The following is a 24,692-nucleotide window of genomic DNA, read 5'->3' on the forward strand; positions in this document are numbered from 1 at the left end:
TCCTCCTGTCCTCACTCAGCCTCTTTATTCTCCTAGTCTTTTTTATTCACATTCTAAACTATACTGCTAGCTAATACATTTTGAGATTCACTCTTTGAGCACCTTGAATGGAAAGCAAAGAGTTACACCTCACTCTGTATACAACGCTGCCTGAAGGCAGTTGAACAAGTATGGGGGCACATAGGCATGCTAAGGCTCTAGTCGTCAATTAGAGAGCAAAACTGCTAGCCCTGTAGTTAACATGGTGCCTGTTTGAGCTGCGTCCTCCATCTTGTGTTGGCTTGAAAATCTGGCGCAAAGTGCAGCACACAGCTTACCCTGCCACACTACACGTGCTCCCTGTATGGGCCCTAGAAGGGCCACAATTACTAGTATTGCTGCATGAGCCCCTTTGCTTATGCAAAAAACAGCACCAAAACAGCATGGACCATATTTATCATAGTGTGTAAGTTAACATCACCAGTGATGTTGACCATAGCAACCAATCAAATCCTTGCTCAATCTTTTGTAGTTGACCATTAAAATCAATGGCTGATTGGTTTGATTGATTGATTGGTATGGGCAACATCACCAGTGATGTTGGCTTACACATGTAATAAATATGCCCTCAAATGTAATGTGGCCAAATAACAGACCATGTGTCAGCCTTACTTCACTAATACCAGCAGGGGGCAGTGCAGGGCAGAATTTGGTATCCTTGAAATGATACAGACGTCACTTGGGCCAAGGGTGTAATAAAATGAGAATTTCAGGCTAAAAATGTTTGCTCACCAGTCTGCTAAGAAGCAATTTGGCCAATCAAGCAGTGGTGCCATAGCCAGCCTGATCAGTGAGCCCCAACTATGTATGGATGGAGTAACAGAAATGCAAGGGACTCACTTCTGCATGGCAATGGAATTCGTCTGTCTGCTACCCCTTTATTATCTGCTCCAAATTATATATCCGTATAAAATATATGTATTATAAATTAATGGTTCCCACTGTAGCAGTCCACAAAGTCAATGTTCTCTGTGTGTGTGCCCACATGGAACCCATTGGCAGACTTTTTGTTTGGGGAGGCTACCGGCAGCCATACACAGGGTGATAAGCCCAGAAAGTGCGTAAGCCATTAAGGATGCTGACAGTGACCGTCTGTTGCACGTCTGATTCTGACCCTGTGGGGATTTATGTAACAGAAGCCAGCAGATTAATATTCCTGGAGGAGGACTGGCCCCTGCTACTTTGTTTTAAGAGTCGCAACCACGGATAAGAAAGCAAATGCTGTTCTCAATAAGCAGTTACAGTAAAAAGTTACTTTAAAACTGCTAACAATGTGCAGTGAATGTATATTGGGACGGTGGCGATTAGTTTTAAAGGAAAACTAAAACCACAAACAATGTAGGTCTCTATAAAAATATGCTCCTACACTACTTCCTGTTACAGTCAGAGCTGCATTATTTCCTGTCAGCTGATCTCTGAGGGAGCACACAGCCCATCACTAAATGGTGGATCATGGGAAAGGGTGTAAAAGGGCAATATTTACTGAAATATATATTCCAGTTTGCCGAGATTCTTTAATAGGTCACTTAATATAATATAAACTGTTGGTTAGGTATTCATTCTGGGGGTATAGTTTTCCTTTAAAAGAGAAAGAAAGGTAAAAACTCGGTAAGCATTTTTAGAAAGGTCTATGTAATACAGCCTAAGTGAAAAGAAACACCACATTTCTTTCCTTCTATTCTGTACACATGATCAGACTTCCTTCTCTCAGAAAAATCAGTCAGTGCACAGCACAAGCATGCTTCGTTTGCTCCTCTCTCACCTCCCCTCTCTGCTGTAATATGAGCCCTGAGCACAGAGCTACAGCATGGAAGCGAAGTCAGACCAAGCTAAAATGGCAGCTGCTGTCTTAAACAAAGAGAGGGAGTTTCTAGGGCTTATTTCTCAGGTATGGTAATGCATTCTGCAGAATAAATATATTGTTCTAGGTGGCACTGATGTGGCAAATCTATTGGCAGTAAAATGCCAAAATTACTTTCCTTCGCCTTTATAATACATTTCAGTGGTAATTACAGTAACCTGCACCATACATCCCTCTTACTTTAAGGTCTCATGTAATAATTCTGCCATGGAATGTTCTGTACGTTCTTCCAAAATATTCTATGGCAGAATTATTACACATAAAGTGCAGTGTAGATTGGCATGTGTCCATCACACCTGTAAGTCACTGTAAGCCGGCCTGCGAGGCAGAGGTGTAGTACAAAGGATGTACCTGTCTCACCTGCTCTGAAGGGCATTCAATGTTCAATACTCGGAGTTAGCTAAAGGATATCTTATTGTAATGCATTCATCTGAACATTTGGTCTGCTGCAGCCTTCCACTGGTGCAAGTAAGATGCCAAACCTCTGACTTTTTTCATTAAAAACCTCAGTGCAAAATAGCTGTCCATCTATGCACATCTATGGCCAAATCTGAATCAATTTAGTATGGGCTCAAGAGCTGTTGCTTCAGGAGGAGAGGTCTTATTAGGCCCTTTGTACAGGAGAGCTAAAACTTGAAAAAAAGATGTGGATCTTATTAGGCCATCTATGGAGTGTCAGTGGCACTACACATGCTCAGTGTGCTCTGTGCTGCCGTGCACCCTGGGCTGGTACAGAAGTCCAAAACATAATGGGCAACAAGTCAGTTAAAATTCAGCTTTAGTTCTCCATTAAAAGAACATGTGGGTTTCCAGACCAGTTTATTTTTGCTAAGACTGTTCCAAGAATGGGAGGAACACTGATGCTGTGCCCCACATCCCAATCTGACTTTCACTAATCGCCCTGTGGGTTATAATAAGCAGTACGACCCACAGAAGCCATGATTCCTAGACTGCACGCCTTTGGCATGGTACTGAATAAACCTAAAAGCCAAACTCAATCACAAAAATAATTTTATTAATAAAATAGGATTTTGTGTTCATTCTTATTATGAAGGACAAGGAATGTCATTGAAATTTTTGTTTTCACAAGGTCTTGGGAGTTCCTTCCTGCTCAGGTCATTTTGCAGTGGTCACGGAGCCGACGCCACGCAGCGGAATCCCAGGTTAGAGGCCGAGCTGTCAGGTGTATTCTGACTTCGAGCAGCACAGCGATACCTGTAGCAGTAGGACTGAAACCAAGAAGCAATGAGAGGGTGTGCAGGCCAATCAAAACCCAGCTAACGTGCCACAGCTGTACAGTCTCAGTCTTACCCACTTCCTCAAATATAAATAGATTTTTTCTTGGAAATGTAAAACTAGCTCTAAACCATTTAACCCACCCAGCCAAGTCATACAGATATAAATAACGTGTGTTATGGAGTTCAAATTGCTGCTTTGGGTGCTTTCACAACATTTACAGTATTGCCCAAGACTCTCGGGGAATCTTACATATCAGCCTTACTAACGCAAAGCAAATGCCTGGGGACGATCATTCTGCAGCCTTTAAAGGGGAAGTTAAGCTTGAAAGAAAGTACAAACAATATATCCAGCAACTTGCAGGTACAAGGCTACTATAAAAATAAACAGCTCCACTGATTTAGAAGAAAAGGTAGAATCACATGGGGTGATCATGGTGTAATCACAAGATGTTCCTCTGCTCACTATGCCAATCGTGGCTGCTTAACCAAATTGAACAGCAGGTGGCACTGTTTCAAAATTTTATCAGTAAAAACTGCTAATATCTTTATAACTAGGAAAAATAATCAATAATATGATCAAAAGTGAATTTCATTTGATTTGGAAGGTTTAAATTTCCATTATCATCGCTTAGAGTTGAGACCCTCTTTTATTCATCCTCCATCCTGACATTCACTTGGGACCATAGCAACAAGACAGTTTAAATTCAAAGCATCTTAGAATAGCACTGCCTAAATGATTATTTTAAGATTATTATTTTTCAAATCAATCATCAATTTAATTCCACATTAAAGTCGCCCAGCAGGGGAGCTTCAATTAACCTTTATTCCCTCAGGGGTATATCTCTTTCCGTGCTCATTTATAAGATATTTTAGGAACAGAGATCTCTTAAAATAAAGGATGCATCACATTTATATCCCATATTCCGGTGTTTTGAGCTTTGGAGTCGCTGCTAAATTTGTGAAGGTTATTAGTTCAGCAGTGTTACTCTATAGAACTCTACTTCCAGAGGAGCCTGCAAAAAAAAAAACAAAAAAAAAAACGGCTAATGCTGACAATACATGGGCTGATAAAAGTTGAGGTTCTGCCCCTCCAGACACAGTTAACAATTTATTGGCCCATGTGTGGGCAGATATACTGTATGTCAGATGTGAACATCTGGTGACAAGTGCACTGGCACGTTGATGTGGTTCTTGCCCAATGGGTCCCTGTTGGCCTGCAGTATGATGCAATCGCTGGTTCCCATCCCAATGACTGGATCAGCCTAATATTGACCCAGTGAGGCAAAGCCGCTCCTTAGTTGACCTCACTAAACAAGTGTCTATTTAAAGGGCACCTATCCAAGTAAAACTGCCTCCCCCAGTAGAGGTGCCAGTAGGGGGAACATTGTTTCAGTCTGAAAATGCTCCTAGCGTGAGCTATGCCACCCTCACCGGTAGGGTGCTCCTCAGTGTAGGTGGACATGCACGGTCAGACATATGCACATAATAAGCCTGCCTCCCTCACTATGTGCCTGTGTGTGACACAAAACTGGAGAATTCTTCCTAAGATCCCATGTCACATGTATGAATACAGTGAGCTAGTTGGGATACTCATTATTCACATGCTTAGAGTCCCAGCATGGCTGCCCAAACCAGAAGCTCCCACCCAGTGTGGGTGGCATAGCCTACACTAGCGACATTTTCTGGCTCAAATAGCATTGTTTCCCCCATCCAGAGTGTGGGCCTGTATTAACCTGCATCTCTGATTGGGGAAAACTATTTTACTAATGTCTCCCCTTTAAGTGTATGGCAACTTTAATCTTTTTAACACAAAATGGGAGCTCTCTAGAAAATACAAGTAAAAAAAACTTGGTCTCAGTACATGTAAAGAGAAGATTGACCCAGGACATTTGCAGAAAAGCAAGATGTCAGGGATGTCTGAACCCTAGTCTCCTAGCTACTGCACTATTGGAGGATGAAGGGAATTGTAGTTCTGAAAGAGCTGACACACCACAACCTCAACTGTGCTCACAGGGTCGTACTGGGGGGTGCAGGGCCCACCGGGGCTCCCGCCCCAGGGGCCCTGCAGGTGCCCCAGCCGCGTCCCCTAACCCCCCCGCAGGGCCCCCGCCTGACGTCCTCCCCGAGCGCGTATAAATTGAACGCGTCGGGGAGGAACAGTCAGTAGGGGGAGCGCCGGCAAAGGTCGGACTGGGCCGCTGGGGCCCACTGGGATTTTTCCCGGTGTCCCGGCGGCCCAGTCCGACCCTGTGTGCTCACATCTTTCCTAAAACAGAGGAACATCACAACAGTTCTCTTTTTTTCTTCTGGCAAGTTCTTTGACTGAACTATGGTAGAAAACTGACCAGTAGGTGGCAGTTTAAACACAGTTACATAGTAAGTTGGGTTGAAAAAAGACATAGGTCCATCAAGTTCAATTATTCTTTTTTTTTTTTTTTTTTTTAAATTATATTAACAGTAACAATATTAACAATATTATATTAACAGTATACAGCACTCTGATCAATTTTATAAAGGTTTACTTATCCTTTAAAATATTTTTCTGTACCAAGCATATTTTACATACTTGTACAGATAGAAAGAACTGATTTGGGCTGCCTGACATCCCATGTTAAGCTCTCTTTGTCTCTGAAGCAAGCCAACAGTATCAGACCTGAAGAGAGCTGATGTAGTAATTTTCCTGTTGAGCAGAATTGGGGCAGGACTAGAAATCCAGCAGAGTAGTGATTAGAAAGCTAAAATTAACTGTGCGATGTCAGATGATTTGCAATCCGGCACAAGCATCCTTTCTATAGGAGCTCCCCGAGGCTGTGCAGTATACGGTCATTTATCTGTCTCCTCGCACATCTCCACATTGTGTGTTTACTTCCCACTGCTCCAAAGAGGAAATTGCTGCCGATTAGAGCTATGAATGATATAGCTGCTGGCAGAGCACAGGATCTGGCTGGCCATTTACCCAATTGCAAGAGCAAGCTTAGGATTTTAAAGGCTCAACCATGTTAATTCTAGACATAACAGGAAGATAATGGCAGTATAGGGGATACCTTTATAGGACTTGCTGGGCATCAAGTTTTTAGAGATGGGTGTTGCGCACATATAGTACTGTAGGTCTCATACCTTGGTGCTGTACTGTAAATCCAATCAACCAATAAAGCCATCAAAGCTACAAGCCAAGGCTTTGGTTGCCCAAGCGTTTTCAGCTCTTCAGAGAAGTACATATGGTTCCGCTTTGTGGGGGGGATGGTGACATGCTTAGAATCAGCCTCTATGCATTTGTATGGGAATTACCTGACCCACATTAGCCATTGCCCTTAACCATTTGTTCAGAGAAAGTAAAAAATATAACCCTGCAGAATTAAATGTAAATTACTGGATTACTAAAGTATTATTATGCTTTCTTTACCACCAGTCTCAAATACAACCATTATATACACCCAGGTACATGTTGCTTGATCAGACACCCTAATACTCTTGCTGCTGCTTTATTTGTTCTATATTCTGCCCTGCTGCCATTCAGGGTCAGCGCAAGTAGAACACGGGGTACCCTATACACATAGGGTAAGTAGGAAAAGGCTTCAATCATTTTGGCCTCATGCAGACATATAGCAGCAGTAAGGTTCAACTATCATAAGGAGAAACACACATGAGTGCTTTCTGAGCTTGTTGCCTTGTGGACAGATGCATGGGTAACCCCCGCCCCCTCCCCTGCATTATTCACTTCAGTGGGCAAGATTTCCTTTCGACTGTAATACACATTAGGGCCAGTGCTGCAGGAACACAGTCCAAATCTTTCCAGTTGTTTGCATAGGACAAGCTATAAATGTGAATATTTCAATCCTCCTGGACTGCAACCCACAGAATCCTAAGCATATAACACAGTTCTAGGATGACCAGATCACTTGAAAATTCAGGGACGCATCTAAAATATACATGTTGCAGGGCAGCACTAATGCATTTAAAATAAATTGCAAACAGTTCAGCTCTGCTAACTGAATGTTTGAGATGTGTAGGGTGATCTGGTCACCCAACATTGTTCTTAACAATTTGGCCCCATGATAACCCATCATAAGCAATAGAACTGGTCAGTTGGCACTCACCTCATGGCACATGTATGAGCCTCCTTTTTTCACCTTGTCTTTTCCCGTAGAAGGACCTTTCTGCAGAGTAAAACACAACTGGTATAATTCTTCTCCTGCTTACATACTTTCTCTATATATTTTTGCAACAAACTCTCAGTCATGCTAGCCAACAGCTGGTTCACAGACTTTGAAATGAAACTATATTTACAAATACATATTTACAAAATGACTAAATTCACAATATTTTTAACTTGTAAATGACTACAGAACCAATTCATTTCAATCTAACTTTCAGAACGAATGACTTGAGATAGGACCAGCGATCCTTGCACCATCCTGGGGTGGGGAGTTGCATCAAAAGCAGCCTATGGCATTAAGTATAAACCCAGGTTTCGGTTTACTTTTGGCAGATAGCAGATAGTGCAGCTTGCACCAGTTTTATGTTTTTACAGAGCAGGTACTTGTGATCTTACACACTTTGGGCCCTGGGACGCAAAATGGACACAAAGCTATATGTGGCCACCCAGGATGGAGAAAAAGATGGGCATGTCTACTAGGAATATTAGACTGTGGTTGGTGAGCATCCCTTTGCTCTTTTCAATGTGCACCCTTCAAGCGGTTCCATAGGCACTGGCCTGTGTGCTTCAGAACGGAATGCAAAGAATATATACAGGAGAGGCAGGCTAGCATGGTACATAAGTGCCCCCTTGGATGCCGCTACTTTTCATGTCACTGACACACAGACTAGGAGGCACAAAGATGCTGGGTGCCTTGTACTTACTGCCCATCTATGACAGGTGTTAAGTTCATTGCTGCATTTTGCACCTTGTCCAGGATTCTACAGTGTGCAAAGGGCAAGCTGCACTGAAACCCCACGGATGCAAGCGATTTGTGGGGTTAACAAACAATGCCTTTTACCGTGGAAGTCTTAGTATCATCAATACCAAAACAGAATGAATGGCTTCTGTAAAATGTTTGACTTTCTTTTCTGGGTTATGTATAACGGCAGGTAATATGGCTAAGTTGCTGTAGGTAATCTGGCTAAGTGACAAGTCCCCTGCAGCACTGAAAAGGTTAAGGAAATCTAAGGACAAAAGGAGAAGGCTTTATGCAGCTGCTAGCAATAGCTCTGAATACAGATTGCACAGTATGAGGAAATGAGGGGGCAGAGAGGATTCTCAACAATAATTAGTGATTCAGACACATTGTTTCCACGGCTCCCACACAAGGAGAATGGTTTAAAGAGCATTTAAAAAAAAAAAATCTCATTGTACCAACCTAAAACCTTGAGCCTTCTGGAAGTCTCTATTTTCTCAGGATGGAAGAACAGATGAGAGCAAACATGTGATACTACCTTCTAAGGGTAATGTCCGACAGGGAGATTAGTTGCCAGCGACAGATCTCTGATACCACAGGTGACTAATCTCCCCAAAAAGTCTTTCCAGCAGCCTACACATCGCTTCGGCTTTCTGGTCACACCAAGTTGCCTGAAAGAGGAAACTATGCACGATTTTGGAAAGCCGAAGCGATGCGTAGGCCTTTCCACCCATGATTCCCATTAGTGCTGGTGGAAAGGCTTTTCGGGAGCTTAGTCGCCCGCAGTAACAGAGATGTATTGCAGGCAGCTGATCACCTTATGGGAGCTGACTGATGTTATCATTGCCTAGACTGCATACACTGGCTTAACTCTATGATGGGAAGTAAAGCTTTTTACACTGGCATTATTTTGGCAAGAGAAACCTGGCATTCTTTCTACTGTAGAATACTCACCGGGTTGTAAGTCTCATCTGCTGTATGATGAGTGTCCCACCAATCGGATGTCCACTCCCAAGCATTTCCCACCATGTTATATAGGCTATAACCATTGGCTGGGAAAGCGGTTACCTGCAGAGACAATACAGTATAAAGCATGAGGCCCTGATCACACATACCAGTTGTAGATAGTTAAAATTAACCCCCATATGTAATAAAAGGCACTAGGTTTGCCCAGGAGCAGTAACTCATAGCAACCAATAAGATGCTTGCTTTTAAACAGGTGACTAGTAAATGCTGTATGTGAGCAAACCAAAATTGCAAATAGCCACCCCCAAAACACAAGTGCCCTAAAAAATGGGACACTTTATTGCCAGCGGAATATCTCTTCCTGTGTCTGTCAGGGCCTGTATGCCGGGGGTGGCTATTTGCAATTTTGGTTCGTAGGTAACATTGTTATTACCTAGTCTTCTAGTTCAGTATAATTAGTTAGCAGGTTGGGTGGCCACATACAGCCCACGGATAGCCCTCTAGCTGATTAAGCCCAAATATAGGACAAGTTAAAACAAAAGCTGCATACTAGCAATAAAACCCCATTACAATTTACATTAAAGGGGTGCTTACCCTTCAAATCAACTTTTAGTATGATGGAAACAGTGATATTCTGATACAATTTACAATTGGTTTTAGTTTTTCTTTATTTTTTTTGTGGTTGGTGAGTTACTTTCAGTTATCACCAAAGATTGATTTCAATGAGAGACTAGAATATAAAAAGGTGAAGGATGGAATAGAAAGATAAGCAATAAAATTGTAGCCTCAGAGAGCAATAGATTTGTGTGTGCCAGGGTCAGTGACCCACATGTGAAAATTAGAAAAATGCAAAAAAGGAAGGCAAATGATTAAAAAACTATAATAATGAAGAATAATTGTAAAGTTGCTAGGAACATAAAGGTGAAACACCCCTTGAATTTGTGCATACTAAGAAGGACCTCCTTTGCTGCCAGTATAATAATGATATAAATTAGTCCCTAATGAACCCACAAATGCAAACTGGTACAAGGAGTCATCTGGCACTCACAGGTGAAGTCTGCACATAGCCGTCCTCTCCAGTGTTTTGGGTTGGAAATTCCCCCTGCCAGACATTCGCATAATGTTCTCCCTTTGGTTCCAGCTTGTTCCCCCACGGAAAAAGCCTATAATTATAAAAAAAGGAAGCAGATCAGAATACATTGAAAAGTACGTATTTTGTGTCAATTTAGTCATCATTTGTGACTGCCTGCCCTACTGCATGTATTCTATGTTTCCCTATCCTCTTTCAGCTTCAACTGGCCAGTCAAATATCTTTCCAAAAAGATGATTAAATTCCTTAAATGCATTGTTTGTTTCTACCTTTGGTTGTTATGGAAACTACAACCGTGCATGAGAGGCATATATTTTTAGGTTATCAAATCTGCCCAGTCAGTACATGAAGCATCTTTAGAGAATCCAGAAGGATATGCGTCTGGGAGACAGCTAGCCTCTAAGCCATCTTTGTGCGTTAGATATCATGGGTAGAAATTTAGTTGCTTTAGTTTTGAACTAGACTTGTCCTCCTTACTTCTTTAATCAGCGCATGATTGGCAGATAAGGAAGTGGAGTGGAGTAGCCACATCCTTTTGGTTTCTGTGTTCAGATCATTTGGGGCACTGGCTCGCACAATCATAGCAATATAAAAATGGCCTTATTCATCTCTTTGGCCTGCAAATGATATGAGCATATGGCATATTAGGCAAAAGCCAACATGTCATACTGACTCGTTAAAATCTGCCCACTCAAAGAAACAGACCAATGTCCATGGAATATATAGGACATAATATTATTTAGGATAATTCAACCAGAATACACATACACGTTGTGGACTGGGAGCTATACTATGCCATTATAAGGCCTTCTAAGGCAAGTTGGTGAACTCTATCCTAAATTTTCCATTAAAGGGTATCTCCACCAAAACACAGCTTAAGCTTTTTGAAAAGTAAATATAATTTCAAGCAATTTTGCAATATACATCATTTGAAAAATATGCAGCCTGTTTATGATTTTTAAACTAATAATATGGTTAAGCCTAGGCCCATGTTCTCCTGCGAATCTGGCTGGCTACTTTGAGACTCAAAATAAAATTGCAGTAGTCAACTGTCCTCAGCCTCCATCTTCCAAATCTGCCAATTCCCTGCACAAATGATGTCAATAAGAAAAGGAACATCACAGTGCAATGTACTGTGAGTTACATAGTTTTGGCATGCTGCCTGTAAGCTGGAAAAGTTGTTACAATTTGTAACATCAATGTTTTAGTCCCTCCTCCCCTGCCAGGTTTTCAAATGATGCAAAAAGAGAAGAACTGTTTTGCAGTTGGATTTCAACATAAAGGTATTTGAAAAATGTGTTCTGCATGTGAAACCAGAGGGCGGTCACACCTGTGCACTCATTACCTTTAGCTCACCTGTTCTCAAGTCCCCCACGGGAGGCATATTCCCACTCAGCTTCTGTCGGAAGGCGCTTACCCGCCCAGGTGCAGAAGGCAGAAGCATCGTTCCAGGACACATGAAGAACAGGATGATCCATCCTGTAACATAAGACAAATTAGAGCCATTTAGTCACCGATGGCATCTAAGAAGCAAGAGAGTCATTGAGCAGCCTAAGACACAATTGTCTGGCCTTCACTCTTTTCTTCCATGGATGTTACGGGGATACTGTGCAGTCCTTTTGCACCACACAGGTGACAGTTACTTGAGTATGATTCATGTTACCTCTATCATGGGAGTCAGAGTCATGGGAGAGAGTGATGTCTGAGGCAAATTGCACACCTAATCGCTGGAGTGCCCCTGGTAAGAAGAAACTGCCCCACAGTGAGAAATAAGTGCCCTATAATGCCACAAAGCACTTGTGTCTAGGGATTACACTGGTGCCAATTGTGCTTGGTGCTGTGACTGAGACACAAGGCAGTTCTATACCTACGTATATGCCTTGAGGAGGTGGCAAGTACAATTCCCTTTGAGCAGTGTGTATTAAATGTGCTATTGTGCTAAGTCTGTTTATGTCCATGTCATCCCTGAATATCTCCCTTTACAATGCAGGCACAAATTTCATGTCAATGTGTGCTGTTTACTAACCAGTGCAAAAATTGCACTGGTCTGCAGATGTTACAATTACAATGGAATTCTGGGAAAAACACTGTACCTGTTTAAGATGTTAGAGTCTGGCCCTTCAGGGTGTCTCCAGTCAGCTCCTTTCACAGGAAGCCACCAGGGCGCAGCAGCAACCTAAAGAGAAGGTAATGACATTACGAAGAGAGATCCTGTCAACATCTACCCCTCAAAGGCCTCTCAGGTGTTAAAGGGGCCAGGTCACAATCAATCTCTATCCCGTCATATCAAGAGCAAAATGCCCTTCAGCACAAACTGTCAATCTGTCATGCCTGAACATTCACTACAGGCCTGAAATGGATTTCTCCTATTCCCGTCAGAGCAAAATGAATCATGCACCCAAATAATTCCATTATAAGTGACAGTCGTGCCATATTTAGCACACGCGCCCAATTTGTGACTATAGGAACATGGCTGTGTAGAAATAGATTATTGTCACGGCTGTACATTAGATTCCAGGATGCAATGCATTTCAGCACTGCTACTGCGTAAGGGTTAACACTCCACTTTTCTGTTTGTCCCATCAGAATACCTGCCTGATAATTGATTTGCATCCAATTAGCACAAATGATAATTAGCTGAGAGATGTGGGCCACGTATTTTGAGCTCAGCTTGTGAGCAATGAACGTGAGAAATTCAGTGAAGTGTTAAGGGACAGTTCCATCAGACTGTGCAAGATGGGAATCAGTAGAAAGAAGTGTATATATCTATAGCAGACTATATCTCACCCAAGCTGTCAGTACAGTATTTCATGCTAGCATGATGCAAAATTACACTAATGTGAGTTATAATCTCTGCCTAATGCCAGCCAAAAACCAAAAGCTGAAAATGCTTTAGACAAGGTGGCGCTGTGGCTAAAGCTTGTTTTACCCGTCAATAGAATCCTTTGATCCATCATTAGTTCAACAGAAACATTTATTGCTTATTAGGGTTACAGCACATAGGGTGATCCATAAGTTTTCCACCTTAGCCAGGGTCAGACTGGGCCGGCAGACCACCAAAAAAAAAAAAAAAAAACAGTGAGCCCTGCCAGCCCAAGTCCACTCCCTGCAGCCTTCAACTTGCACTTAATAAAATAAATGCGACGCAATGCATGCGTGCCAGCTGTAAGTGGTGTGAAACTAAGGTGGGTGCTCTTGGGGTGGCTTAGGGTCCCAGTGTTTACCTCTATTATTGTTATTGTTTGCTTATATCCCCATGGCCCTGTTTACTAACATTGGGTCCCCAGTGTTTGTCTCAATCCCATGGCCCTGTTTTGTAACCTAGGGTCCCCAATATTTGTCTTAATCCCTTTGGCCCTTTTTCTGAACCTTGGGTCTTCAGTGTTTGTCTCTAAGTCTATGGCCAATTTCCTTGACTGTGGGTACCCAGTGCTTGTCTTTATCCCTATGGAAAATCTCCTTGACTGTGGGTCCCTAGTGTTTGTCTTTATCCCTATGGCCCTGTTTATGAACCTTGGTTCCCCAGTGTTATCTACTACTACTATTCCTATGTCCGTTGACCGTGGGTGCCCAGAATTTGCCTCTATCCTTATGGCCCTGTTTCTTTATCTTGGGTCTTCTGTGTTTGTCTGTATCCCTGTGGCTATTTATTAAACTTAGGGTTTGGATCCCAATGTTTGGATCTATCCCTATGGCTTTGTTTCTTAACCTTGGGTAACCAGTGTTGGTCTCTATCCCAATGGAACAGTTTCTTGAGTCTCCAGATGTTGCTGGAGTACAATTCTCAGCATTCAACATAAGATGAAGGTTCAAGATCTAAATGTGTAGTCCAAAAATATCTATGTGGTTCAAGGTTAAGAAACAGGGTCTGATGATTACAGAGCTGCACAGGTAAGCCTTTTTAAAAAATCAGATTCGCTGCCCACAAAATGATTTGCTTACTGATGCCATGCTCAATCATTTGTCCACTTTGAAAATCTACCACCAAATGTGGATGCCTTTCACTGAATCTTTTAAAAAATAATAAGGACTGCTCTCTATAGACTTAACATTAGAATTTCCCTTCCACTGTTCCACTGCTGCCCCTTCCACCAGAGACTTAGCCTGTCACTGTCCCATTCTGCTTTATAGGGATACGGTGAAGAACCAGAACAACACAGTTAAATGATTAAAACAGAAGTAGTGCAGCTGAATTAGGTTATTCTTTATCAGGTTATAATTATAAAGAGTCAATTTCAGGCTCTTAATAATTCTTTCTGTTCTTATATTCTGACACAGACTACATAAAGATTTTATTACAGAATATCATTATCGTACAACAAAGGGGCAAATGGAGTTTACCAGGGTTAAGAGTGAAAAGGATATTGTCAGGCTCTACAATGAAAAGCACTAATTATAGGGAAAGATAGTATTTAATATGCCTGATTCTGTACTCAGATTGACTCAGACAGAATTGTCAGTATAATAATACGCAACGCGCAGCTGTTGGCGGAAAAGAGATTCACCTTGAAGTGTTGCATGATACATATAAATAAATTGATGTTTTTTTTTTTTTTTTTTTTTGAAGCACCGGATGTTGCTACAAAGGACTATAGAAAGGCAATCCTGCTGTCATGGCAGCCAGAGAATGTAAAGGAGTCATACGCAGAGCGCCTTCTCTAAAGGGCAGCAGAACAATAGCCAACACTACTACACAGCGTAATCATCAATAAAATATCCAAACATTTCCTGATTTCCTACCTCAGCACACAGGAGCCAGACGCATAATTGGCTATGCAGCCTTGGGCCAGGAAGGAGAACATAAATCAGTCAGACATGGCGCTGCCCAATGCTGTCTGTAACACCTTCCCACAATCCAACAATTCAGAGCTATAACTACATAGGACTGCCCAAAAAAGGTTTGGTTTACAGTTATCTAAGCCTTGCCCTGCTGTTGATCTAGCTGATTAATTTGAGACTCAAAAATATGTAACAGTAGTCTGTGGAAAAGTGGCGACAATTTGTAACATCAATGTTTTTAGTCCCTCCTCCCCTGCCAGGATTTCAAGAGATGCAGAAAACTGTTTTGCAGATGAATTTTAGCATATAAAAATTGTACATATTCATACTTTTTGAAGGAATAGATTACAGTGATAAATATATTAGGGATTTCTGTGTTGTATGGGGGCTCTTTAACAAATTCTGGTTTGGAAGCTAGAGTTCCCCTTTAATAAAAATAATTGGGACTTGGGTTTTCCAAAGAGTTTTATTATTTTCATTACCATGGCCTAGGTATACTTAAAAAGAAAAAAAAACCTAATAGGATTGTTTTGCCACCATTTTTTGTAGTACAGTTACCATTACGTACAAGGTATTATTACTACAGAGAGAAATTACAAAAATGAAAATAGTATTGTTTGCTTAATAAATACAACAGATTCTGCACCTGGAAACAGTACATTAAATAGGTAAACTCACAGCCTGATCGATGGTGCTTTTCACATCTTCACTAATCAAGCCTTCAAATACAAAAGAATCACCAAATTTTTCTGCCTGTGAAGAAAGAAAATAAAAAATTTAGTGCACTAATAATTCGATGAAAGCACAGCAAGGTCAGTTTCTCTCTTGGGAACAATGGCTGGCTCTTTAACTCTTAGTCATCTGAAGTCCCATTCATATATCCAGGGGCAAGTAATCTGCCCCAGGTAGAATAAATATAGGTATGTGTTGGGGCGGGAATAGTGGGGTTTTTAAATAAATTATCAATAAATCAGCCTGAAACATTACTTTTTAAATCACATTCCTTCTATATTTAGACGAGTACAATGTATTGGCACAATAATGTTTTTCACACAATATGTCCCATTTAATAGCTGTAATTTATATATTTATTTTTATAATCTCCTTACCTCTGTTACATGGCCTGTTGCTTTTACAAACTTTTCAAACTCCAGGTTGCTAACTTCATAGGTATCCATGTAGAAAGAATCCAGGCGCACCTTGCGAGCAGGACTTTCCCCATCCTGAGGTATACCGGGCTCATCAGTACCCATAGTAAACACCCCTGAGGGAATCAGAACCATCTGTTTGAAAAAAAAAAAAAAAAAAGGAAAGACGGTTGCTGGCATGCACATTTTACATAAAGAAAATAGACAGACTTGACATGCTTATAAAAGCAACAGGTTCCTAGCACCACCCAGCAAAATGCAAGATGCCTCTTTATTTTTGCAGTTCACAGACTGTGGGTCATTTTAATGAGAAGGCTGAAAAATATCTAAAATTTTGATGCTGGACTTGAAAGCAAAGCACCTCTTGAGAATATCTGAAGGCAACATCAAAAAAAAATCTGTGTTTTGTGCTTTAAGCCTGAACTGTTTAACACCTAATGGAGCTGGATACAGTTGCAGTTAAAGGAGAAATAAACCCTAAAAATGCCATATTTTATATATAGAACTTACTGCACCAGGCTAAAGTTTCAGCATCTCAATAGCATTAATGACCCAGGACTTTAAACTTGTCACAGGGGGCCATCAGCTTGGAAAGTGTCTCCTCACATGCTCAGTGGGCTCTGGGCAGCTGCTGAGAAGCTAAGCTTTGGGGCTGCTGCAAATTATCAAGCACAAAATGCATTTAGCCTGTAGTATAAGCTGAGGCTACAAGGCTAATTGTTACATTCTGATGCTAATTGCACTGGTTTTCTAGCTGTCATGTAGTAATTCGCTGTATTAATTACTAATCAGCCTTATATTGTGGCATCTATTGGCAAGGTCTGCATCGGCATATTGATGCACTCCTCTTTCAACAGCTTTTTGTAGGCCCGCTGTATAATTCCATCAGCCCAATTTGGACCAGTTCTTGGGTGGTTAAATTGGGCACAAATCCACCCATTTGGCAACCACGACAAACAAGTAAATATCAGAATATCAAACTGTATGACCAACTTTGTTCTACCAATCCACTAGTCACAGTTTATTAATATATGTCGTATTTTTGTTAACTGCATAACTGAAACATTATAAGGTCACTGTTACATTCAACTCTGTTAGAAGACAGAATAATGGCTGTAATCAATTGAATTGTGCATTATTACTTCCTCTAAGGGCTGTCTGCCTAGACTCCAACTCAAAGCCTAAAAGTTATGTGCTAAAAATAAAAAAATTAAAAAAAACACTTGGGTCTAAGTGATCATTCCAAGTAAGCATTTATGCACATGGCATCCATACTCCTCATAAGCACAGATGAAGTGATTCATAAGGATGCACTCTTTTTCACTAAAGTGCCATTTGTACTGTTTGCAGGATATGCACTGATCATTTGAAAAAAAAAAAAAAGTTTGCCCAAGTATATAGACCCAAGTTGTAGCTGATCCCAAGTTGTAGCTGATCCCAAAAAAAAGCAAAGAAAAACCTCATCTTGCTTCATAGTGCAACCCAGCTACTGGGTCAACTTTGTTAATATCAGTAACCTTATATTTCCTTGCTTGCTAAAAACGAATCCAGTCATTTCTTGAATCTATCTAATGTACCTGAAATATTTTTTTTTTTCCCAGGTGCAGTAACCAATAAAATGTTTGCTTGTAAGTATGCTTCCAGTTAATGCTACCTGCTGATCGGTTGCTAAAGCTAACTGCATCTGCACAAACAGTATATTCTACTGCATATACTTTTCTATCTAGTCCTGCATTACATTCTCTTTTTCTTAGAATCCATTCTCATATTATCTCTTCCAATCTCTTTTCTAAAATTCTTTACATTATAAACTGCCATCTGGTTTAAGTCTGCAGGTTATGTCATAAAAGGGGCAAAGGTTGCTATATAACCAGCGGCCCAAAGCAACAAATCAGCAGTGAGTAGTAATAGTAGTGCAGTTATGGGATCCCTTATCTGGAAACCCGTTATCCAGAAAGTTCCAAATTAGAGAAAGGCCATCTCCCATAGATTCCATTATAAGCAAATAATTCTAATTTTTAAAAATGATTCCCTTTTCTCTGTAATAATAAAACAGTACCTTGTACGTGATCCCAACTATGATATAATTAACCCTCATTGGAGGCAAAGCAATCCTATTGGGTTTATTCAATATTTCAATGATTTTTAGCAGACTTATGGTATGGCATACCCCCCAACTGTCCTGCTTTGAGCGGGACAGCATCCCGCTGTCCCGGATAGTTCCCTGAATGTCCCGCATTTCCGTAAGAACGATCTGCGACAGCAGGATGAGAGGTCTTAAGCTGAGCGCTCCAACTCCTTGCGCTGATTCTCTCCTTATGTGGCTCCTTCTCCGGCGGTGCCAGGCCCTTTTATATGGTTGTGCCCGTGAGTAATGACATCACACGTACACATGGGGCACAACCTTATAAAAGGGCCAGGGACCGCCAGAGAAGGAGCCACATAAGGAGAGAAGCAGCGCAAGGAGTCGGAGCGCGTATGGGGGGGGGGGCTCTGTGTATGGGGGGGGGGGCTCTGTGTATGAAGGGTACTGTGTATGAAGGGTACTGTGTATGAAGGGCACTCTGTAGGGGGGGCATTGTGTATAAAGGGTACTGTGTATGGGGGGCACACTGTATAAGGGGTACTGTGTATGGGGGGCACACTGTATAAGGGGTACTGTGTATGGGGGGCACTGTGTATAAAGGGTACTGTGTATGGGGGCACTGTGTATGGGGGGTACTGTCTCCCCTGTGTATGGGGGGCAAAACTGGTAGATAGTTAGAACTCATTATAACTGACTGCCTTCTCTCTATATTTGTATTTTATATGTAGGAGTTGCTATTTTATTTTCCTTAGGTAGTACAGTATGAGGGTATAGCACATTTGCATCTGATCCCACCATTTCAACTATATAAAAGGAGTATTTTTAGAAAAAAATGGGGTGTGTTAATTGGGGCGTGACCACAAAAGTGATTGTGGTCAAAAAAATTTGCCACGCTGCGTGCGCGCCAAGTCTTTTTGTCCCTCTTTTCGGTTTTCAAATGTTGGGAGGTATGGTATAGAGATCCAAATTACTGAAAGATCCCTTATCCGGCAAACCCCAGGTCCCGAGCATTCTGAATAACAGGTCCCATACCTGTAGTAGTAGTAGTAGACAGTAACATAGGTCTGTGTCTATCTCTTACATCCCCTAAAGGGCAAGGTCAATTGTAAGTATATAAAGCCAGTCGGTTTCTATGGTTACTACTATGGGTCTTTAATAACATGAATGTCTTTTTGTCTCTTTCATTCCAACCTTACACAGACTGCTTGCCTCTGCCTCTCTAGAGCCACTACCCACAGCCCTCAGCCCTCTCTCTCTGACAGACCCATACTCCTTCCCATACTCCCGCTTTCTCTCTGCCTCACCTGCTCCCGTCCCTGGGTCTGTTTCTGTGCGGGCTCCGGCTCATTGGCCTCCCGTGAGTATTTGAAGGCAGCGCCTCTGTGCGGACTGTCCAACCCCTCGCCGTGTCCGTGTCCGTGTCCGTGTCCGTGTCCATGACCGTGACCGTCTCGGCTGGTATCGCCACACCCGCATCCAGCTAAAACCTTTGCCGGTCCCAGCAGCGGAAGCAACAATGCTAGTAACTGGAGAGTGGAGTAGTCTGACCGGCCGGGCGCAGCCATGTTTAGTTTGCCATGTGACTAATCACATGACCCAAGTCCCGTAGTTCGGCGTGTTATAATGACTGTCTGTTCTAGTAAAGCGGTTCTGTCCAACTATTTCAATGTATAAGGCACTGAACAGCGAGTCCTCCCTGGGGATGGAACTCTGATACAAAATAACATATGTTCTTAGGGGTTTATGCATTTTTTCCTCACAACGGCCCCTGGGTAAATGTCCTCTCAGCCCTACCATTGATATTGATCATTCTTTTCTAAAAAAGTAGTCTATGGGGGCAAAGTATGACCAATAAGCAGTGATAAGTTAAATCATTCACAGGTATTCCTTATGTGCATCAGTGTCAGACTGAGATGGCAGGGGCCCACCAGAAAACCATGACCCATGGGCCCATTCTTACCTCAAACTCTTTATTGTCCTAGTCACTTTTCTCTACATACTATACTCTATTCTTCCATCAAGTGTCTTTGTTTCCATACAGAAATAGGGAATGACCATGAAATAGGCTAAATAGTTTGAAGCAAGACTCCTAGGGGCTCATTTATCAATGCATCGCAGCACACAAACCGACGCAATCATGATTATGCGCCATTTTGTGTGCACACGCAATGGGTTACATTGCGTCGGTTCATTTATTTTTCTGCCAGTTCTTTTATGCGCATGTCGCAAATACTGGGCAAAAATGTCGCAAGCAACAATGTGTTTTTTGGGGGTGTGGCTAGGGGCGTGTTTTAAGAGCCCGATTTTTGCATGAGTGTGCACTTTGCACCTATATATGTGCTATTTGCGCGTATATATGGGCAGATTTGCGCAGGCACGGCTGCATTGAAATCTTTACGCCTGTTCATTTGTGGCGTAGTTCTGACTGCGCGTTCTTCACCATTTGCGCTAGTATATTCGCAGATTTGCGCTAGAATAGACTAATTTAGGTATGTCATTAATAAAACCATGTTACTGTTTCTCAGATTTATGATATGTTAATTAGCATTATTATAAAAATATAATTGTTAATTTGTTTACAATGTGTTAATAACATTTACCATGGCTTTCATATCTTTTTTCCATTTAAACACCGACTGACCAGCTTGTTAAGTTAAGAAGCATGTAGTTGGTATGGGCTTATTAGAGCATTAGCTTGCGCCATCTATGCACATAAGTTATGACAAGTTTTGCGTCATCATTTGTGCAGTTTTGCAACATCATATGTGCATGTTTGTATGGCGCAGCAGTTTGCGTCAAAACTAGCGCATGAAACTTTAAGCGACCGTGTTTGCGCTATACTGTTAAATATGCTTATGCGCAGGGCAAAAGTTTTGCCTCTGCGACTATTACAGTGCTGCGATGCGTTGGTAAATGAGCCCCCTAGAGTTTTTTTGGTATCCTTGTGGGCCAGTCCGACACTGATGTGCATTATTTGTGCACTGGTAATCTAATTATCTACCTCAGAAGAACCAAACATGGAGTAAAGGTGGCCATACTCTAGCTGCCAATATCGGTCCCTTAGACCGTCTCGGCAGCTTATCAGCCCGTGTAGGGGCACTAACGACGTGCCTGCCCGACCAAAATCTGGCCTGAATTCATCCAGATATCAATCAGGCAGGTTAAAAGATGTAATCGGATTGGGGACCACATCGGCTTATATTACCGTCGTTCTAATTCGATTGTTTGGCCCCAGGGCCAAACGACCAAATTAGCTTAAATTTGCCCGATATCGCCCACCCATAGGTGGGGATATCAGGAGAAGATCTGCTCGCTTAGCAACCTTGCCAAGCAAGCGGGTCTTAACGTGTATGGCCACCTTTACTTCACAGTAGCAATGTGTGGTTTGATGCTAACCTGCCTGCTCTCAACTCGGTTTTGGTTCTTTTTTTCTTTTAGTTTTACAGTATGGTGAAGGGGTTAGAGCTGGTTCCTTTATCAGACTGTAGTGAAAATTTTCCTCAAAAGTAAACATTGAAAAGTTCACATTTTTACTCACAGCTATTAGGGAATGTCAAAAACAAACAGTTTAGCTTTAAGATAAAGTTGCTGGAAAATTGCATTTAAGGAATATCGGATTTCAAGTAAACGTCTGCATTTTTACTTCACAAATGTGTTTATTTTTTAATCCTGAAATAGATGATATTTATGCAGAAACAAAGGACACTGCAGATCACCTTAATGACACTATTTATATTTCACATTTTCTGCTGACATGTCTATTGATTTATATCTACATTACATATTATTTGTCTATAACATTTTTAAGCCAGTCTCTTGCTTTTGTCTCTGTTGGAAGGCACCTTTAGCAGCACATATATAACAACACTGAAATCATAAATTAAAGCCATTCTAACTGTACTTGATGCATATGGTACACTGGTAATGCCATAAAGTAATTGGTAATGCAATAAGCGAGTTTTTTTATTTATGTTTATCCAGCATATACATACAAACTATTTGCCCACTAAAATGTCACACACTGTTTGTGCCTACTTATCTACACAAGCATCTACTTTGATGTATAAAGCACAGGGTGCAGCATCCTCGTGTACAAGGTTGTGTTGGCCAGTTGGTAAAGGACTTTGCACATTGCAATTACACATGCACAATGCTGTGCCAGATTAATCATACACAATTGTACAGCTTATAAGTGAGCAGCCATGTTGAGTGCCACCCCTTATTTAGCAGGTATATAAAAATATATGCAGTTCAGTCACTGCCCATTCTTTATCTAGAGCTAGAGTTTGTGCTGCAATTATGCTGCCATTCTAGGAATATTGTATTGTTGGTAAAAAATATTGTGAAGTGCACTGATATGTTGCACTACGCAATTTGCACTCATTTAGAAATGAACCCTTATATGTGAGATTGCTTTTTCTTTATTCAGTTACAGCAAGCGCATATTAATAGGTTATTGTATTCTTATACAATACACTATGAATCTCATTCATCTATTATGTCCTAGTTTCAAGGCACTAGATCCAGAAGATGGCTCCAACAGTGATGTCCCATGAGACAGGTGGTATCCATGAGCAGACCTAGGTACAGCTGGAATGCACAGACCTGGCCGATGGGAGGCCCCACAGTCACTCAGCAATGTTACATGAAAGAAGGAAGGCCACCCTGAAACAATGCAAACAATAGAAAGAGATCAGAATGAAAACATAAGCAATAAGCATTTATTTTCAGGTAAGGTGGTACATCAAATTTAAGATGTAATTTGACCACATTTCTGCTGAATTTTTATATACCTTTGTAGAGTTGGTCATTTTTTTAAACCTGTAACATTTACAAGGGTTTACATTTCCTGGGGTTTTTTGGAAATAGAGTTGGTAGTGTCATAGATATGTAAGCCAAGAGTAGACAGCAGTGAGACAAAGTCAGACATAGCAGGGCTGGTATATATCCACAATCAAGATCAGAATCAGAACAGTCAGGTAGACTAACACTTATTATGAAAAGGCTGGATTCAATTTATAGCACCAGTAAGTTATGCAAGACTTTATAATAATATTGTACAAGTAACTTAATTTTAAATGAAGAGACAAGGGTTGTAAAATAAACAAAAGTATTAGAAGATCCTGCAGTAATGGTTATCCCTTATGGTATATTGATTTGATGATAATCCAGGGTGTGTCAGATCGACATAATCAAACAGGTGGGTGTTCAGATATTCTACAAAGGTTAAAACAGGCTATGGTTGGGAGTAACCAGCACAGTACCGGGCCTAAAGGTGAGGATGCCCAAGACAAGCTCCCAACCCTCATATCTCCACCACAATCCAAGACCTTCCTCCATGCCCTGGACCCCCTTCAACAAGACACAGCAGCGCATCAATTGTGGAAGATTTGGTGTGTTGGACTTATAGAAGGGCCTGAAACTAGGGGAGGGCAGGGAGCAAATCCAATCATCGCTCTTCTGCCTCCCCTTAGTTATGGCCCTGCCCCCAGTGACAGGGAAAAGCTTAAGAGACAAACGAGAATGCATGAGGTTACAGCAGGAGAAGGGATGCAATGGTCAGAAACAAAGTGTGGGGAACAACCATAAGTGTATAATGTAAAAGTGGTACTGTGATACTGGCACCTCTGTATCAATGGGTGACAATGGGCACAACTTGTTGCTGCCTTCCAGCTAGGCCAACTGACACATGAACTTTGCTTTACATAAGTTCTCAGTCTCATGTTGCAGTGTTTCCTGAAGAGCTATCCAGGTTAGCAAACAATCGGGACAAGACACTTAAGGTATGCAGTCATTTTTGCAGGTCCACCGCAAGCGTGTCTTTGGCATGGATGCAGCGGCAGCTGCACTAGGCCTGTAACGGGTTGTTGTTACAGGCCTAGTGAATGTACTGATCAAATCCTGCTGGCTCTAAGCGCTCTGTAGAGACACCTGCAATCACACTAATAAGTCTCAGTAACGAGTACAAAAACGCTTCTAACCTGTCATCACCAAGGTCACAAATTTCTGGGCCTAGTGCATACCTCCCAACATTTGAAAAGCAGAAGGAGGGACAAAAATATCTTATCTGGCGCGTGTAGTGCGGCAAAATTTTTAGACCACGCCCACTTTATGGTCACGTCCCCCCCAAATCAGGCCCATTTTACAAAACCACAGCTGAAAAGCATAACATACACGAAGTGCACCAGAAGACAGACACGGTGGCCCCAATCATTTTATGACATATTGTGGCCCTAAGGATTTCATTATGCACTGTGGCACCTGTATATCATGACAGACTCATGACAGACATTGGTAGCCAGGGCCCCCTAAAACATTGGTAGTCAGGTGTTATGTTTTGCATTGGTGCCAGAGCAGGGACCCCCTAAAACATTGCTAGCCAAGCCAGCCCAGGGCCTCCTAAAACATTGCTGGTCCTCCCCCAGTGTCCCCATACTATGGGCTGCTCCCCACTGCAGCATCCTCCCTAACATCCTCCAGTTCCCCCCAAAATCCTCCAGCTGCCCCCAGCATCCTCCCAACATCCTCCAGCTCCCTCCAGAATCCACCCAACATCCTCCAGCTCCCCCCAGCATCCTCCCCAACATCCT

The 24,692-nt window shown here is 41.8% G+C and overlaps 1 protein-coding gene across 2 annotated transcripts; it reads right to left on the reverse strand.

The window, feature by feature from the left end:
* Window positions 1–2,894: 2,894 nt before the first annotated feature.
* Window positions 2,895–19,728, reverse strand: sumf1 (sulfatase modifying factor 1). Of its 2 annotated transcripts, XM_031900077.1 has the most exons (10): window positions 19,541–19,728; window positions 19,407–19,510; window positions 15,978–16,151; window positions 15,547–15,621; window positions 12,183–12,265; window positions 11,446–11,568; window positions 10,048–10,162; window positions 8,988–9,101; window positions 7,236–7,295; window positions 2,895–3,129 (listed from the first exon to the last, which is right to left on the reverse strand). In XM_031900077.1, exons 1-10 carry the CDS (start codon window positions 19,665–19,667, stop codon window positions 3,031–3,033), a joined length of 1,074 nt encoding a protein of 357 aa, XP_031755937.1. In that variant the 5' UTR covers window positions 19,668–19,728; the 3' UTR covers window positions 2,895–3,030. The 2 variants fall into 2 exon arrangements, with proteins under 2 accessions (XP_031755937.1, NP_001016416.1); NM_001016416.2 differs by having other exon boundaries at window positions 19,407–19,677.
* Window positions 19,729–24,692: the final 4,964 nt, after the last annotated feature.

The sequence above is a fragment of the Xenopus tropicalis genome, chromosome 4, assembly GCF_000004195.4.
Source record: "Xenopus tropicalis strain Nigerian chromosome 4, UCB_Xtro_10.0, whole genome shotgun sequence".
Lineage (NCBI taxonomy): Eukaryota > Metazoa > Chordata > Amphibia > Anura > Pipidae > Xenopus > Xenopus tropicalis.